General features: G+C 36.6%; 1 protein-coding gene across 4 annotated transcripts; it reads right to left on the bottom strand.

Annotated features, from left to right (window-relative positions):
- Positions 1-6,543: 6,543 nt before the first annotated feature.
- LOC125676265 (retinol dehydrogenase 12-like) lies at positions 6,544-13,680 on the bottom strand. Of its 4 annotated transcripts, none has more exons than XM_048914156.2 (8): positions 13,530-13,680; positions 13,334-13,419; positions 12,371-12,578; positions 12,210-12,244; positions 10,074-10,274; positions 8,890-9,040; positions 8,286-8,412; positions 6,544-7,228 (listed from the first exon to the last, which is right to left on the bottom strand). In XM_048914156.2, exons 1-8 carry the CDS (start codon positions 13,606-13,608, stop codon positions 7,132-7,134), a joined length of 984 nt encoding a protein of 327 aa, XP_048770113.2. In that variant the 5' UTR covers positions 13,609-13,680; the 3' UTR covers positions 6,544-7,131. The 4 variants fall into 4 exon arrangements, with proteins under 4 accessions (XP_048770113.2, XP_056014761.1, XP_056014762.1 ...); XM_056158786.1 differs by having other exon boundaries at positions 6,544-6,898; positions 13,530-13,668; XM_056158787.1 differs by lacking the exon at positions 8,286-8,412 and having other exon boundaries at positions 13,530-13,668.
- Positions 13,681-18,025: the final 4,345 nt, after the last annotated feature.

Genomic DNA, 18,025 nt, shown 5'->3' with positions numbered 1-18,025 from the left:
ACCCGACATGACGCTTGTCTCCTATATAAATTATTTCTGGCTCGTTTAATTTCGCACGCCAACTTAATAAAAACTCTTATATAAGAGAATTAAGGACCCTCTTTCGATATTTTATGTTTCATGTTTACTATTTATCAAATCGTAAACCAATCAGTGTATGCGGTAAGACCGTATAAACCGAGTTCTCGTGTCACAGTAGGAGTCGGCACGTTAAAGGACGTACACTCTCTGCTCAATGACCTTAAGTGTCAAGTAAAGTTCTAAATTTGACTTCCTACACTGGCATTGGTGCTGTCTCATATGAAACAAAAAATATCGAATGAAACGTTCGTTAAACTCCAAATAAACAAACAAATATGCCCCGTGCGATATCTATGTCAAATATTTCAACAGTGTCACTGCTGCCTGGCTATGGGAAGTCCATACTACAATTAGGCGTTGTTCTTGTCAAAACTCGTCAAGGTCATTTCACCAAATTCAAGGTTATTATGATTCGACTGGATATCGTACACTGGTCATTGATATTTGCTTCAAAAGGCTATGATGTAATTCAGATATGAGGTCCCATGTTGTTTTATGTCCCTCTCAAGAAAATTTCAATATAGAAACCCCACGGGTGCCGGTGGAAGAGCTTCAAATTTTGACCTGTACTTAGTAGTCCAGGTTAATGATCAGCGATACCAATAATCCTCGGTATTTGCATAACTGACAGATTATGCATGTATGTTCGTTGTCATGCATCAATTTGGGTAATGATTTCGTATTGTCTACAGTAGAGATTAAAAACGTAGAAATCAGAGAGTTTCCAGACTCCCAGCCTTTCAGATACCCTAACGACAAAAGATGTAATCTTATAACTTAAATGCCCTCAAAACTGCCTATACTAATGAGAGGTTTAACATGATATAATACATTGTAATATTAACACGACATTACTAATTTGGATCCGTCCTAGAGTCAAAATCTTGGGTTTGCAAAATCACAATTTTGGTATATCCTTTTCTATTTTTTTCTAAATATGCATATAGCTTTTATAGGTTACTGTACCAGCAAACTTGAAGAAGTCTTTCAAATGAGAAAGACAATCACTATAATGAATTTAACATCACCCTGGAACCATTAAACTCTTACCCCTAGGATCATGAAATTTACATTTTTTATAAAGGACTGTCTACTCCTAAATATCTATTTAGTTTCAATTTAGTATCAATAGCATCGAAAAAGATGTTATTTAAATATTTTATACATATATACTAAATGTTCCAAGTTTGGTCCTATTCTGAAGTCAGAACATCTACCTCAGGAATCATGAAATCAACAATTTTCGTATAGAGGCCTTGTTGCTCTACATCTCTATGTACTTAGTTTTCCTTAAAGATCTGTGGTTGTAGAAAAGAAGAAGTTTGAAAATTAGAAATATTTTGCAATTTTTGCCTCGCCCCCAGGGATGCAGGGGTCCTGAAATTTAAAATCAATGTCCCACCTGTCCCTAAGAACCTTCATACCAAATTCGAAAAGAATTCGAATGGTAGTTATCAAGAAGTTATACATGTAAATGTTTAATTGTTAACATATTCAATAACTAATCATTTTGGCCCCATCCTGATATCAAAGCCCTACCCCTGGGATCTGCTCATTCTAAATATCTAATTTCAATTTAGCATCAATAACATTAAAGAAGTTTTTTAATGTTTTGCACATAAACACTAAATATCCAGTTTGGACCCACCCTTGAGTCAGAACCTCCACCCAGGGGATCATGAAATCTACGATTGTGGTAGAGGTCTTCTTGTTCTACATCACTATACATTTAGTTTATCTTACACACGTGTGGTTGTAGAAAAAAAGAATTTTGAAACTTTGTAAATCTTTGGATGTTTTAGCACCCCCCCCCCCTAAAACCCAGAGGTACAAGAGTCCTGAAATTTGCAATGTATGTTCAAATTGTCCAAAAGATGTTTCATACCAAATTTGAAAAGAATTGAAATTGTAGTTATCAAAAAGTTATTAAAAATGTTCAATTGTTAACGTACGACGACTGACGCAGACCAATTGCAATAAGTCACCTGAGTTAATCAGGGGGTTAGAAGTTCGAACAATGGAACAGCTGGAGGGATATCTGGATTATGGCGGCAAACACAGCGAGTCGGAAATTGAAGGATGTAACAGCTGGAGATATATATGGATTATGGCGGCAAACAAAGCGGGTTGGAAGATTGAACGATGGAATGGCTGATGGAATATCTGGGTTACATGGCAGCAAAAAGGATGGTCTAGGCGTTGTATGCTCGCGATGCCGAGGCAACTAAAACATAATTGAATACGGTAAATATTTCCCATTGACAAACAGGTTGATGTTACAAGGATTTCAACATCTCAAAGTCAGCATTTCGCAAATTATATGGTTCTTATAATGATCTCCTTTGTCAATGCATTTTATAATTGGGATAAAAGCTGTCTGACGTGTTTCATACCAATTATTAGACCGTTCTTGGCACACTGATTTTGAATATGTGTTACATCGTTTACCTGATCAAGACATATGGCTCACGGCGGGTGTGACCGGTCGACAAGAGATGCTTACTCCTCCTAGGAAGAACCTAATTATGTCCAGCGGTCCGTGTTTGCCCATCTCTTTATTGTGAATTCCTTATAGGAGTCATGAGATTGATCACTGTTCGTTATCTTCATCTTTCATTTAACCATCGAGCATGTATCTCTGCTGGTGGACATTTTGTCCCCGAGGATACTTGTCGTTCGATTATGTTCTTTCATGAAGAAAAACAATAACGATACATTACTGGCTGACACGTCGCCCAGTATAAAAGGTGTCACTCTGTGGAGGCTATGAGGGGCAGAATGGTTGGTGTCCCTCGGATTATCGTTCAAGATATTAAATATCTGCCATATATACAGTCATCAAATAGTCAGCTGTACCAAAACCTGTGAAAATTTTACCTGTAAATCTTCTACGATATTTAGTGTAACCTCTGTGGATTAATGTCGTGGAAACTAGGGGTTCACTTAATAAAAGAATATCGAGACAGAGATTTCAAATAAATGATGGTGGTAACCAACTTCTCTGTCAACATTCTAAGTCCCCTTACCATTCCATCTTCTCAATGAGAGTCAAGATTCTAGAAAGAAATTACCATCATACAAACAATCCTACTTTAAATACCCGAAATGATAATGTATACAATGTAGGGAATTTGACTAGTCCACAAAGAAATGACATGAATGTGATGGGACTTTTTCCTAATACACAAAGACGTATTTTTTATATTTTTATTTATTTTCTTGGTGTCTAAGAACATGTGTACCTTGGCCACAAATAGCAATGCCAGCATTACATATCAACAATTATGGACATCGTTCATATAAAAGACAAAGTATACACAACGTCACGCTTGATTCACTTTTACCTTACGTCAACAGACAATTTGGCCCACATCATTTTGGCAAAAAACTTTATCCTATTCCATCGAGAGTATTGAATATGTTATTTCAAGAAGCCAAAGCTAGCCCATACTTGGAATTTTCAACACCAGAATATATAGACCGAACTGTATGGTTATGGATGTTGTACATCACAGGCCCTTTAAACCACCGCGGGTTATGGATGATATTCCTTTCGAATCATACTGCCTGTTCCTTAAACTCAAATTTACTAACAAAGGTAAAGATGCCGTCAACACAAGCAACATTCCTCGTCATAAAAAAGTTCAGTCTTGTATTTCAACATATTTCAAGTTCAAGTTTACACCCTGCATTTCCAACAAATATACCTCTACTACTCCATCCAAACTTTTAATTTTAATTTCCGACAAACTTTGCAGTGCCTAGATATAGACCATTTTATACTTAATCTACCTACGTGTTCTTCTTCATCTACTTTCAACTATAGTCCAACTGGGCATATCATTGCTGTTGATGTTGATATAGTTGAAAATGAGGACCTCAAATCACTTATTGTAAAAGGTCCTAAATACAGAGAACCTCGGTCTTTTAATTGGCGACAGAACTTCATCTCTATTATGAGTTCTGTCGAAGATTATGCCAGACGATGGGCTAAATATGAAAAAGAAGAACTTGATACATTGTCAGAATTGGTTAAAAGCATAAGAGGAATATTAAAATCCAGCATTAGACCTATGAAAACAAAACTACGTACCATCTATCCTTCTGCCTTTAGTAAACCAGAAGAGATCAAAGAATTAGATAGGTTACACGAGGAATACGTTTCGGTTCCTGCTGATAAAGCTTGTCTTTGTAAGGTTAATATTACAAGTGTATTTTAAACGAACGTGACAGCATTAATTCCACATTTGGAAATCGCACTTATATTCCAACTGCCCTTTCAAAAGATGAAATTCTTCAAAATCCTACTTCAATATTAGACACATTTGATTTTCCAGTCAATGGGTTGGATAAATTAACGCACCTATACTGGATTACTAAACTTCACAAAAAGAAGCATTGTTAAATAGATTAAATGTTCTACTAGACCTTTGCTCCTAACGAACATATGAACAGCGGTACTTCTGCTTCATACTTAGATATTTTATTGAAAGTAGACATTAACGGCAAACTGACAACTCAACTGTATGACAAACGGGATGATTTCAGCTTCTCCATCGTCAACTTCCCATATTTATGTAGCAATATTCCATTATCACCTGCATATGGTGTTTATATATATCAACTGATTCGATATGCAAGAGCTTGTTCTGGGTATAGTCAGTTTTTAAATCGAGGTAAGCTACTGACAAACAAGTTGATGGTACAGGGATTTCAACAGTCTCGATTGAAGTCAGCATTTCGCTAAATTCTATGGTCGTTATAACGATCTAGTTCGTCAATACAACCTCGCATTGGGTCAAATTCTGTCCGACATGTTTCATACCGATTGTTAAACCGTTCTTGGCACACTGATTTTGACTGCGGATAACTCCGTTTACCTGATCAGGATATGGGGCTCACGGCGGGTGTGACCGGTCAACAGGGGATGCTTACTCCTCCTAGGCACCTGATCCCACCTCTGGTGTGTCCAGGGGTCCGTGTTTGCCCAACTATCTATTTTGTATTGCTTGTAGGAGTTATGAGATTGATCACTGTTCGTTATCTTCACCTTGCATTAAACATACCGTGTCACGACATATGTCAAAAGTGGTATAAATCAAATATGGATTATAAAAAAAATTGTAAAGACCTTTTAAAAAATTTGAAATTTCAAACTCAAATGAACATCAAAACGTATGGATTCTCAACACTTTACACGATCATTCCTCACGATAGATTAAAGACTATACTTTTTGACATCATAGACAGTTGCTTCTGCAACAAAAATGGAAAAGGGAAATATTCATAAATTGTATCTAGCGATAAGTCGTACAAAAATCACTTTGTTAAACACCACTTTGAATCCATGCACAAGTACTCTGTGAAGTAGAAATGAAAAGTATTCTGGAGGTCCTCACTAACAGTGTCTTCATAGTTTTTGATGATCAGGTCTTCCAACAGTCTGTTAGAATTACCATGGGCACAGATTGTGATCCTTTGTTAGCTGACCTGTTTTTATATTCTTATAAAGCAAAGTTTATTCAAAAGCTTCTATATGAAAAGAAAACTCTCTTGGCTTGTAATTCCACATTTAGATATATATACGACGTTTTATCTATGGACAATAATCACTGTCATTAATATGTTAATTCAATATATCACTGTGAACTCGAGATAAAAGACATGCAGAGTCCTCCACATCTGCTTCGTACTTACTGTATTGATGGTGGATGCTAACGGCAAATTAACACCGAGACTTCATAACTAACGGGATGATTTCAGTTTCACCATCGTCCAATTCGTCATATTCATGTAGCAATATTCCATTATCACCTGCATATGGCGTATATATATCTCAACTGATTCTATTCGCAAGAATTTCTTCTGCGTATGATCAGTTTTTAAATTGAGGCAAGCTACTTACAACCAAGTTGATATTACAGAGCATTCAACAGTCTCGTTTACAGTCGGCATTTCGCAAACTATATGGTCGTTATAATGATCTAGTTTGCCAATACAACCCATCATTGGATCAAATGATGTCTGACGTGTTTCGTACCGTTTTGTTAGGCCGTTCTTGACACACTGATTGTGACTACGGATTACTAGGTTTACCTGATCAAGACATATGCCTCACGGCGGGTGTCACCGGTCGACAGGGGATGCTTACTCCTCCTAGGCTCCTAATTCCACCTCTGGCATGTCCAGGGGTCCGTGTTTGCCCAACTCTTTATTTTGTATTCCTTATAGTATTTATGAGATTGATCACTGTTCGTTATCTTCATCTTTCATTCTCTACGTTTTGTGTGGATACTAAGGTCAGAAAAGAAATGATAAAATACACAGGTATTTTATATACAAAGCAGTGAGTGACACTCATTCAAGCATATGTACATGTGTCACTGTATTGAAAGTAATCTATCATTTCCAACTTGGTACATTCAAGAAAGATCCAGGCTAAAGAAATCAACAAACAAGAAATACGACCATTTATCGATCGAGAGGTACGTGTATTTAATAAAGAATAATGCTATAAAGTATCAGATTCACCTGTAAAATATGTACAAAATTAATAAATTAATAAAGCATGTAAAATATGTACAAAATTAATAAATTAATAAAACATACTTCTACATGTCTACTAGTATCCCTTCAACAATGCCATTCTTAGGAGAGTCTGTAATTCATTTATAAAATCACTTGTATTAAGTACGTCCATGACGGAAAACTGTATTTTTGCAATTTGCCACCTGTCTAAAACTCTCGACTCAAATACAACCAGTAGTGTGAATTCTTCTTCCTTCAAATCTACATGTTTGGAGAGGATACATCCGCACTGGATAGGAAATATACATCTGGGTATACACTCAGTTTGTGAAACATTTCATTTCATTTAATACAAAACATGGCAGCCAAATATTTTCTAACGATAAAAGCACATGTCTACAACTCAACGCTACAACATCTGTGGAACACAAACTGCAAGCAATGATGTTCAAAACCTGGACTGATATCGATCAAGACTGAGAATGACAATGTCATGATCACATGCTACATGCAGTACACTTGTCACAGATGGTTAAGAAATGTCAAGTCCTTTTCTTGGAGATAATCTTTCAAACAGCCAAGAGTATATTCCCAAACAGCCTCTTGGTAATCCTCATTCCTATGAAGTATCGTGAAATCTCATTAAAATCATGTGGCTTCATAATGTTTTTAATATAAAAAAGTGAAGGACACAAAACTAGCTTACTGTGTGCTGCTCATTACTCGTTTTTATTGAATTTCATTTCGATTGAATTGTCTTGGTTTCGCCATGGAACAGTATTGATCGGAATTTACCGAAGCATCATCGTTTTCAATTTAGTACATATCTACAACCAAACGATTTAATTCCCTCTACTCGCCTCGAGTGGCGCCAATATGATATTGTGTATCATATCTTGTTGTGTGTCAAATATTTGTTCGCCATCTTTATGCTCTTGGTTTGTTTTGATGATTTTTGATTTGTCATCTGATAGCGTAGCATTATTTTCGTTATTTTGTCTTCTTTGGGGAAAATCAGACTTCGAGTCTTTTAGCTGCAGGTACTTTGATGTGGAATTGTATTAGCTGATTTCCCCCAGAATCTTCTGTTGAAGATTTCGTCAATTGTAAAAGTACAATAAATGACAGCTTTTCAATCTCAGTCACTGTTATGTTTTTATTCAGATGACAGCAAAAAACGAGCTTCGGTGAGCAGAAGGTTGGGTAAATACAGCATGTAGAAGCTTGTAAACATGAATAAAAGGTGCACATTCCCCAGATTTTGAAAATTGCTGCATTTCATTGTGTTATGTTGTGACATTAAACATGTTTTCCCTTCATACATTTACTAGAATTGAATACTAAGTATTCCAATTCTAATCTTATTTTAATACTATGGGTTTTGTGTACGTCACGTGTTACATATAACATTAGGGGAAAATAGGTCTTTTCGCCACGAATTCACTTTATCTTTGTAGATTAAAGTGCCTGTAATTCAGCTATCATACAATTTTTGAGAACACAAAATGTTGAAAATATGGTATTTACAATCCAGTGATCCATGGACGAGATCGAGTTTACGAATTACTGTCGAATGTAAATACCATGATGCTTTTGTAATTATCACACGATAACGTCTCCCATATGATAACACTTTAGCGGCAAACCACGAAAACCCATTGAAAATAAATACTAACTTGGCGTCATTGCTTGGTTCGGTCTCTTTAAGATCAACAAAGTAACAGTCACGTGATCGATGGTATTTTGGGTTAACAGCAGCATTTATCACGGTCGTTGCTCCCTCAAATGGCGTTTTCGAAAGACCTAATCAAAAGAAATGCACAAGCAAGGCATCAATCACGTCTCCTTCCTTCAGAGCTTTCTCCTGTATCTAGCTCACGGGGCTTCTTTCATGTCTGTTTGTTCTTCATACAACTATACTGAACTGATAATTTAGCCAGGTAATTAGAGTTATTTATTTTGGAATTTACGAAGAGATTTACAGATTGTATACTGGGTATTTCCGTTTCCAGTGGGTTGTTGTAGTTTCTCAAACCTCATTCTAAGCACACTATATATGTCTCTCAAAAAAGAACCTATAGCCTACACTGCGACTCTGTGAAAGAAAAGTCGCTACTTTCGTTTCTGTGCCGGATTACCTTAGGCCTTAAAAATGAAAGATCTACGATGATACGACCATTTTCTAAATGGAAATTACATATATCAGGGTGGACTGGCTGTTTATACGTGGTCCAAGGATTGGAAACGAAATGGCAAACTTTTATGCGCAGACTCTCTTACCTAACCACTTGTAGACTTTGAAGTACATATTCCAGAACAGGAAGTCGCTGAATCCTCTGGTGACCTCGGTGTCTACTAACCCTGGGTGCACACTGATAACCGACACATCCGTGTTCCTCAACTTCCTGTTCAGACTGAACATCTGCATAATCTGAAATTTATAAATGATAGCGATGAAGTAAATTGAAAGATGATAACCCCTGGAACAGCACAGATACCGGTACACGCCGTTACAGATACCGATACATGCCATTAAATAAATACCGGTACACACCATTACAGATACTGGAACACGTCATTACAGACACCGGTACACGCCATTACAGACACCGGAAAACTACATTACAGCTACCGGTACACGTCATTACATATACCGGTACATGCCATTACAGATACTGGTACACGCCATTATAGACACCGGTAATCGCCATTACATTTACCGGTACACATCATTACAGATACCGGTACACGTCATTACAGATACCGGTACACGCCGTTACAGATACCGGTACCCGCCGTTACAGATACCGGTGCACGTCATTACAGATACCGGTACATGTCATTACAGACATCGGTACACGCCATTACAGACACCGGTACACGCCATGCATTACAGATACTGGTACACGCCATAATAGACATCGGTAAACGCCATTACATATACCGGCAAACGTCATTATATATACCGGTACACGCCATTACAGATACCGGTACATGCCATTACAGATACCGGTACACGCCATTATGGAATAAAAGAATATTTTGAAATACATCTAAATCAGTTCGACTCTCCTTAACAAAACCATATTTACAAAGCGTATATGATAATGGGGTATATGTAACATTTACATTCACTTCGTTATTCCATTAACATTCTTCCTGCATGTAACTAAAACGGGGGGGGGGGGAGTAATTAATATTTCATAAACTTTCAACATTTGAAATAGACTAATCAGAGCGTACGAATGAATACACTTGATCTGAAGGGGGGATATCATTCATGCAATTAAAATGATCAAAATGTAAATATACGAAATGCCATTCAGTTTTAGAAAGTCTACGAGATGGACCTTGAGCCTCGTATATCATGGAGCGCTCCATTCAATATGTCTGTGTCAAGAGGTTCGAGTTATCATACTAAACTGAAAGACATTGTTTACTTTACGTCGACTTTACATACATACTTGATAAAGCTTTGTGTTTCCGTAGTATTCGTGTCTGGGAAAAGACTCCTTCGTGTGTTGACGTCCCTGAGCATTTTCTAGGTCAAACTTGGCCACTTCATGCGAGTCACTCGTTACCATGACAACGCGACAATCTGAGCCCGATTTCAGCATCATAGGTAGAAGTTTTGTTACAATCAGAAAATGTCCAAGATAATTGACCTACAACCAAAGTTTTATTAGAGGGCGAAGCCCTCTCACGGCCCAAAGGGCCGTGAGAGCGGAGCTCTCCCTATAGGTAACACGTATATACATGTTTAAAAGGGAAATATAGGAAAATAATGAAAAATCAAACCATACCTATGGAACTTGAAAACTTTGGTACCAATGGCGTCGATTCGAATATTAGCTCGTGGACATGTATTCCTCCATTTTGAATCTCGTCTACCCTAGTTCACGTCGTTCTGAGATGTTACATAAAATCCGTAAAAGCATGTAAATCTTATTTTCTTAATCATATATAATCATTCCACGATTAACGCCATGTTTTTTGTTGTGGTTCAAACGCTATGTTTGTAAATTTGCTAAATAACGACGCTGAATATGACATCACAATATACTGTTTACATCAATTGCGTTATATTTCCCGCGTTCAATATATAGGCGGATCAAATGTCCAAAATTAGGATGCTTTGATACAGCTCCGTCCGCGTGCTAACTTCGGGTTGTTTTTGTCCTGTTTTGGATATTGATACTAATGCCAAAACTTTTTTGCTTCGCCCTCAAACACGGTCACGCCGTAAAACATATTATCTTTGTTGAGTTTTATTTTATGTTTTTGGTTGAAAGTGGAATCGATGATTTTCTGGACGTTATACTAATACCGAGCGAAGTTCGGACGGGCCTAAGGCCCGTCCGCGAAGCAAGGTTCTAAAGGTAACACGTATGTAAAAGAAAAAAGTCAAAATCAGCAAAAGAAAAAGAGATAATCTCTATATACGTTCACTGAAATTTTCGTGATCCATATGGGCGCCGCCATTTATTTTTTCATTACCTGCTTCAACAGTTATTCGTGTTTTATTTTGAATGCCAATAATAGAAGACTCTGACGTGCAATTCGTAATTTAAACACTCAGTTTGTTCAAAGTGAATAGTACAATTATCATTGTAACAGGTTTTAGCAAATAAATACATATAAAACCGTAATACGACTAAACAGACGAACGAGTTCATGAGTTTCTTTGAATAAGAATATACGATAAAATTACGGTTACTTTTTTACCATTTTGAATTTATTGGTTAATTTTGTTTAGTTTTAACAGCCTTTTTCATTGCATACGGAATGTATTATTGTTGTTTATAATTGTTTGCTTTGAAAAAGAGAAAAAAGTCGAGGCTAAATGTGACGTCACAATGCACAGTTTACGTCGCCTTGCGTTTTATTTCCCGCGTTCAATGAATAGGCGGATCATGTAAAACTGCTGTCCCTATATAAACTCCTTTAATGAGATGTTACTGGGTGTTTAGCGCAAGGAAATTTCATTCAAAATATATATTTTTAAATGAATCATAATCTAGCTACCGTACTTAACGGAATTATGATTACCACTCGGGAAACGGATTTACGTACATGCTTCGCTCGGTCCAACGGTCACACCGTATACATATTAGCGAGCGAAGCTCGCTCCAATGATTACACATATGAGTCACGTGATTTGCTCTTCATCAGTTGAAAAAAGATGAGTATCACCCATAATGCTTCCGAAAAAATGTCGCCGTCACTGCGGTATACTTCATTGACAAACCCGTAATTAAAATAATTCAATTGTTTAGAAAGTATCATAAACATTTTTAAATTCCAGACAAGCTTACTCATAGCTTCAAAATTTTGTTTTTGCTTGGTTCGAGAGAAGAAGAAAAAACATTGCAGCTAATATGACGTCACAATTTGTGACTGTTTACATCAAGTGCGTTATATTTCCCGCGTTAAATGAAGAGGCGGATAAAGGCGTATTGCAAGATGTTAATGGGCTTCGCTCGTCTCAACGGTCACACCGTACAACATATTATAAGAATTACATGAACCACTGTCAGGCAAAAATGAACGCAGAGAATTCATTATTTTACAAAAGTTCTATGTAAAGAATATGTGTGTACCTGAAACATGCTTTCAAAGTCATCTTCCGTGTAAGCTGGAAAAAAAAAAACAATTTTCATAGTCTGATAGGAAGTAAAATATACATATAGTTTGTTTTTTGGTTGGTTTTTTTTTTTTTTTTTTTTTTCTTCATTTTCTTGGTATCTACGGACATATGTACCTTGGCCACAAATAGCAATGCCAGCGTTACATATCAACAGATTGAGATGAGATTCCTTTGCTGTGAAATCGTTGATGAAGGTCTGAACGGATTTCATTGATGCTAAGTCCAGCGCCATGAACTCCACAGACAGCGTGTCGTAGGTACACAGTCCAGCGGTCGTCTTGGTTTTCTCTTCTTTAAATTCTATCTGCATGTTCTCAATTGCCTACATAAAAATGGCCTGTAAAATGAACAGCGGCGGATCCCCTTCTCCACTTTTATTATTATTAATTTTTTTCTGAAGTTTTATTACAATTATCATTATTATTTAATTGTTTGTTTTACTTTATTGTTTTTGTTAATTCAAATCTATTCCGAGACAAATATAAAAAAAAAAAAAAAAAAAAAAAAAAAAAAATATTTTCAAAACATACCGCGCGCTACATTCACCATTTATCTAATCCAACATTTCCGAGGAGTAAAGCTCTGGGTCCCAAAAAAAGACCGTGCTTTAGGCATTCATTAGTCCTAGTCCTCATCCCCAGTGGTGAATTTAGAGGGGGAACCCCCTTCCTCTTTTCTCCACAAATTTAGAAATAATGTGAGTAAAAACTCCACATTTGGCACCCACAATGGTTGAGTATTTTGGCTATTACTTGACTTTCATTTGTAGGCCCCCTTTTCGGAAATCCTGGATCCGCCACTGACCTCCACCCCCTTTCCCTGAAAGATCCTGAATCCACCACTGTTACGGTAGACTTTAAAGGGTTTTGTAACAAGGAAGTACACGTACATGTATATATACAATTCCAATTAAAATATCATCTATTGCGGTCTGATTTAAGGAAAAGTTATAATTGAAAACTATGATCTATGAAACTAGAGTAACAACCGCGAATGAAATTGTGTACAAACGATTTAATGTGCACATGTATTCTGACAGTACTAGAATATGACACACATTCCCCTACAGCGACTTACTGCGCGGGCTCTCTCCTCCGATCTGCAGGCAATAATGACACGGGCCCCCATCATGGCAATCCATTTGGCAGTCTCGTATCCGATGCCTGCACATGTGTTATATAAATAAATTCCATATATTTTGATTGTGTATTGAGAGAGAGAGAGAGAGAGAGAGAGAGAGAGAGAGAGAGAGAGAGAGAGAGAGAGAGGTTACCTGTGTTACCCCCAGTCACAACCACAAGATGTTCCTTCTTTAAGGTAACTATAGGGAAAGATGGTTGAGTTCCCCCCATTCTGTCCTCACGTGACCTAGTTCGGCTTCCTCTAGTTTAACATGCACACAACTAAACCCGCCAAAATCAATATTGACACAGAATAGCAAGCAATAGTATGATTCGCACATGGATTGGTCTGCGTGTTTTTAAAGAATGTAGCGACTCTAAAATGATGTTACCATTATCTAAGTATTCTCAGCTTGCTTACATATCATGTAGTACATGTCTATAGAACATTTCGCGGATGTAGTTGTCAATTAGACAGGCCTTCATCATATCTGCCAATTATATACTTAATTAAAATATAATTTCATTTTTGAAAATTCACGAGGGTATGAACTGCCACGCCTCATGCCGCCAGCATTGTTTATAAAGCGCGTTAAAAATTTATCTAACATTAACATTCTACTTTCATCTCTGTTGGGTATCCCAGGCGTCAAAACAGACGTTCTATATTCGCTCATTGTTAACAACTACACTGCATTCATGAGGATATGGCTATCATTAAAATTTGTAAAGATCTCAAAAGCAAAGCATCGTATATTGATTGATTTGGTGCGCGCATCAATTCAAATATTGCTCTTCTCTATTCAACTGATGCGCACATCAATGTGGTAGAATTATTGTTTCGAAAATTTGATTTAAAGTTCGATATAGATGATCTAATGACCTCTTTAATTAAGGATACACCAAAGGTTTTTTTTATGATTTTCAACAATTTAGAGATTTTTTTGTGTAGGAAAAAGAGCAAGTCACAGCTTTATAATGCATATAAAATTTCTACAAAATGTGGAATGGTTTTCTAATTATTTAACATTATTGAAATATAAATACCAACACGTGTGAATGTGCCGTTATTGAAGCTTCTGATTGGGTCTGTAACTACTAGCTGATAAAAGGAGCAATAAATCACTGTGACCACTTGGGAAATTGGGGGTCAATTAATCTGCCATTATACTGCCTGTATAAAGATTAGCATCAGTAGGAAATTGTTAGCACATCACAGAATTTTCTTTAAGAAGATACGGATTATAATTTTCAAAGAAATGCTGAACTTGAAAGAAGAATGAGTTATAATGAATTATAATAACTCATAGAAATCAATGTCAATTAATTTGCAGTTAATACTGCCTGTATAAAGATTTGAGTCATTAGGAAATTGTTAGCACATCAGAGAATTTTCTTTAACAAGATACCGTGTATAATTTTCAAAGAAATGCTGAAATCGTTACAGGAATAATACATTATGAATAATAGGGACTCATCCTTATGATATCATTCTAGTAAAATATTTCATTCTATCAACATCACTTCTGTATACACAATGCCGAAAAATAAAAAGCGCAAGAGGTCCATGCCTGATGATGCTAAACATCATTTGAAAGCATCTATGAAAGGATCATGGTATAATCAAGAAGACAAACAGGATCAGCGAGGTACCAGTGTTTCATCCAGAAAAATTCAAACTGAAACTGAATATTTACAAGAGGAAAACAGAGGCAGCATCATTATGGACTTAGGCATTTTGAACTCTCAAATAGGTGAGCATACATGCTGTTCAAAATGTTATGGGAAAATGAACCTTTCCGTAATTCCAAGCAAGCAAAATGGACTGTGTTCAAGTCTTTTACTGAAGTGTCAAAATGTTCAGTGTAACCACACCTCTGAGTTTTTCACTTCAAAACTGTGCACAAGCAGTTCCCATTCGTTTGAAGTGAATAGAAGTGTCGTTCTTGGGATGCGGTTAATTGGCAAGGGAAGAAATGCTGCATCAAAATTTTGTGCAGCCATGAACTTACCACAACCAGTGTCAGCAACACCATACAGTGACCACACAAAACACATCACAGAAAAAACAAAAATTGTACTTCTGCAGGAATTACTGAATGCAGGAAAACGATGTCATACACTAAAGGAAAGTGAGGATGAGAACTTGTGCCCTGAAAGTGTAGTTGACTGTGGAGTGACAATTGATGGATCATGGTTAAATCGTGGACTATCATCACGTCACGGATTTGTAACTGTAATATCAATTGATACAGGAGAAGTCTTGGATGTGCATTACATGTGTTCTGTGTGTCCTAGATATTTTTAATCATTTACAATGATTTTGTATAAGGGATTAATGTGCGTATGAATTATTTTAAAGCGAGCAACAGATCAATTAAAGAGATCATTAATTTAATGATGAATATGTTACAGGTAAATCGAAGATCTATATGTCTCTAATTAGATATAGTTGCTCTCTCTCTCTCTCTCTCTCTCTCTCTCTCTCTCTCTCTCTCTCTCTCTCTCCGAGCAAAGTTACTAAGTGAGGCTCCCCATGTGTAGAAGAGAATACACACATATATATTATTCTAAAGGCAAAAAAGTACTATGTTAGGTATAGCTATAGGGATACCTTTGACAGTTTATCTAATACTCTCTTTCGAATTATGAAAAAGGGGTTTTTGAGGGAGAATATTAGTAAGGACATGGCCTCACTAAGCTAATATTTTGCACCTACATTTTTCACATGCTGTAGGTCACATTTTTTGTCCTCACAGTCACAGTGCAATTTTGTCCTCACAACTTATGTCCATTGATTGAAATTTGTCACTTTACACATTCTACTCTCTCTCTCTCTCTCTCTCTCTCTCTCTCTCTCTCTCTCTCTCTCTCAAAGAATTTTTGTGCATATCAATTGAATTGATAATATTACTAAAAATGAAGAGAGCAATAATTCAATCAATGTGCACCTTAATTAAATTGATGCACGCATTAATTGAATTATTGCTCTATTGTAGGCGCATCAATTCAATTGTTGATATATCATTAATTCATTTGAAGAGAGCAACGATTCACTTATATAGCGCGCATCAATTCAGAATTGGGTATATCATTCCTTGTTTGAGTGTTATGCGCATCAAAAGAATTGATGATATACATGTATTCAAATAAATAAAGATACATGTATCTTCAATTCTTTGAGTTTATGTTAATTTGAACTTCTCCACCCCTCACTCCTTCTACTGTTCTCCATGTTGTTTTCAGTCTCCCTCGCGCCCTTCTCTCTTCTGATGTCCGCCCTGTTACTGTCTCACAGCACAAACACCTGTTATGTGGTTAGTGTGTACTTAGATCTTACGTACATAGTCGTTTCTACACAATAAAAAATAAATACCGAAACAATAACTTATCTAAATTGTGTGATTTCCCGCCGATCACCCTCATAAGTCGTTCTGAATAGTCTATATCAGTTTGTACTTTCTGTAAGCTTTTGAGATGGCCACTTGCGAGATACTAATTAATACATATATATCAGTATCTTACAAGTGTTCCTCTGAAAAGTTTACAGAAAGTATAGAAACTGGCTATCCAGAACGACTTCTGAGGGTGATCAGTGGGTAAATCACTCATTTTGGATAAATTGTTGGTTCTACATAAAATGAATTTCATTGTGTCTAAAAGAAAGAGGGCTATGTAAATAGATCTATATACAAGCTATCCACACTTCTGGTGCCTGTGTTAACAGTCGTTATCACATTCCCTCCATGTCCACGAGTCCTATCCAGCTCCATCGCGATCTCCTCTAGCCCCTGCTTGTCGCTTATTGTGTCCATGTCCGCCCTCTCTGCCACCTCACTGTACTGTTTGTTACCATCCGCTGCGATCTTACCCCCCAGGATCCTCCGCAAGCATCTGGACTGGAATGCATCTAGTTTGCTCTCCTCTGTCTCTTACTCACATTGAATTGATTACGAAATATGAAACATTAAAATGAAACTGAGATATATACGTTAAACTTGTAAGTTGTGTATTGGTCGAGTAGTGAAATATGTGGTGTCATCGCTTGTCAAATATGTCGACTTGTCAGTCGACCTGTCAGATAATTATGTCGACTTGTCGGATGATTATGTCGACTTGTCAGATGATTATGTCGACTTGTCAGATGATTATGTCGACTTGTCCGTATATTATGTCGACTTGTCGGATGATTATGTCGACTTGTCAAATGATTATGTCGACTTATCAGTTTTTTATGTCGACTTGTCATATGATTTTGTCCATTTATCGTTTTTAAAATCCATGCCAGTTAGAAAAAAGACATATTCGACAAAGGTATTTTAAAAAGAATTTCAAATGAAATGACCAAATTTCAGATATATCGCCGACTATTAGATTTGGATCAAACGAGAGAAAAGATTTTTGTCCGAAATGATAAAAAGGTGTTATGTTTACAAATAAGAGATTCTAGAGTCAACTCGTTGTGATTTGGTGCATGGTATGAATATCTATAATAAAACATGCCTGAACGACTCGGATAGGATTTGTTTTTTTAAAACCATGCCAGTTAGAAAAAAGATACATTCGACAAAGGCATTTTAAAGAGAATTTCAAATGAAATAACCAATTTCTAGATATATCGCTGAATATTAGATTTGGATCTTGAAAA

The sequence above is a fragment of the Ostrea edulis genome, chromosome 3 (genome assembly GCF_947568905.1).
Source record: "Ostrea edulis chromosome 3, xbOstEdul1.1, whole genome shotgun sequence".
Lineage (NCBI taxonomy): Eukaryota > Metazoa > Mollusca > Bivalvia > Ostreida > Ostreidae > Ostrea > Ostrea edulis.
The sequence above is the reverse complement of the archived record's forward strand: the minus strand, read 5'-3'. Positions and strand labels throughout refer to the sequence as shown.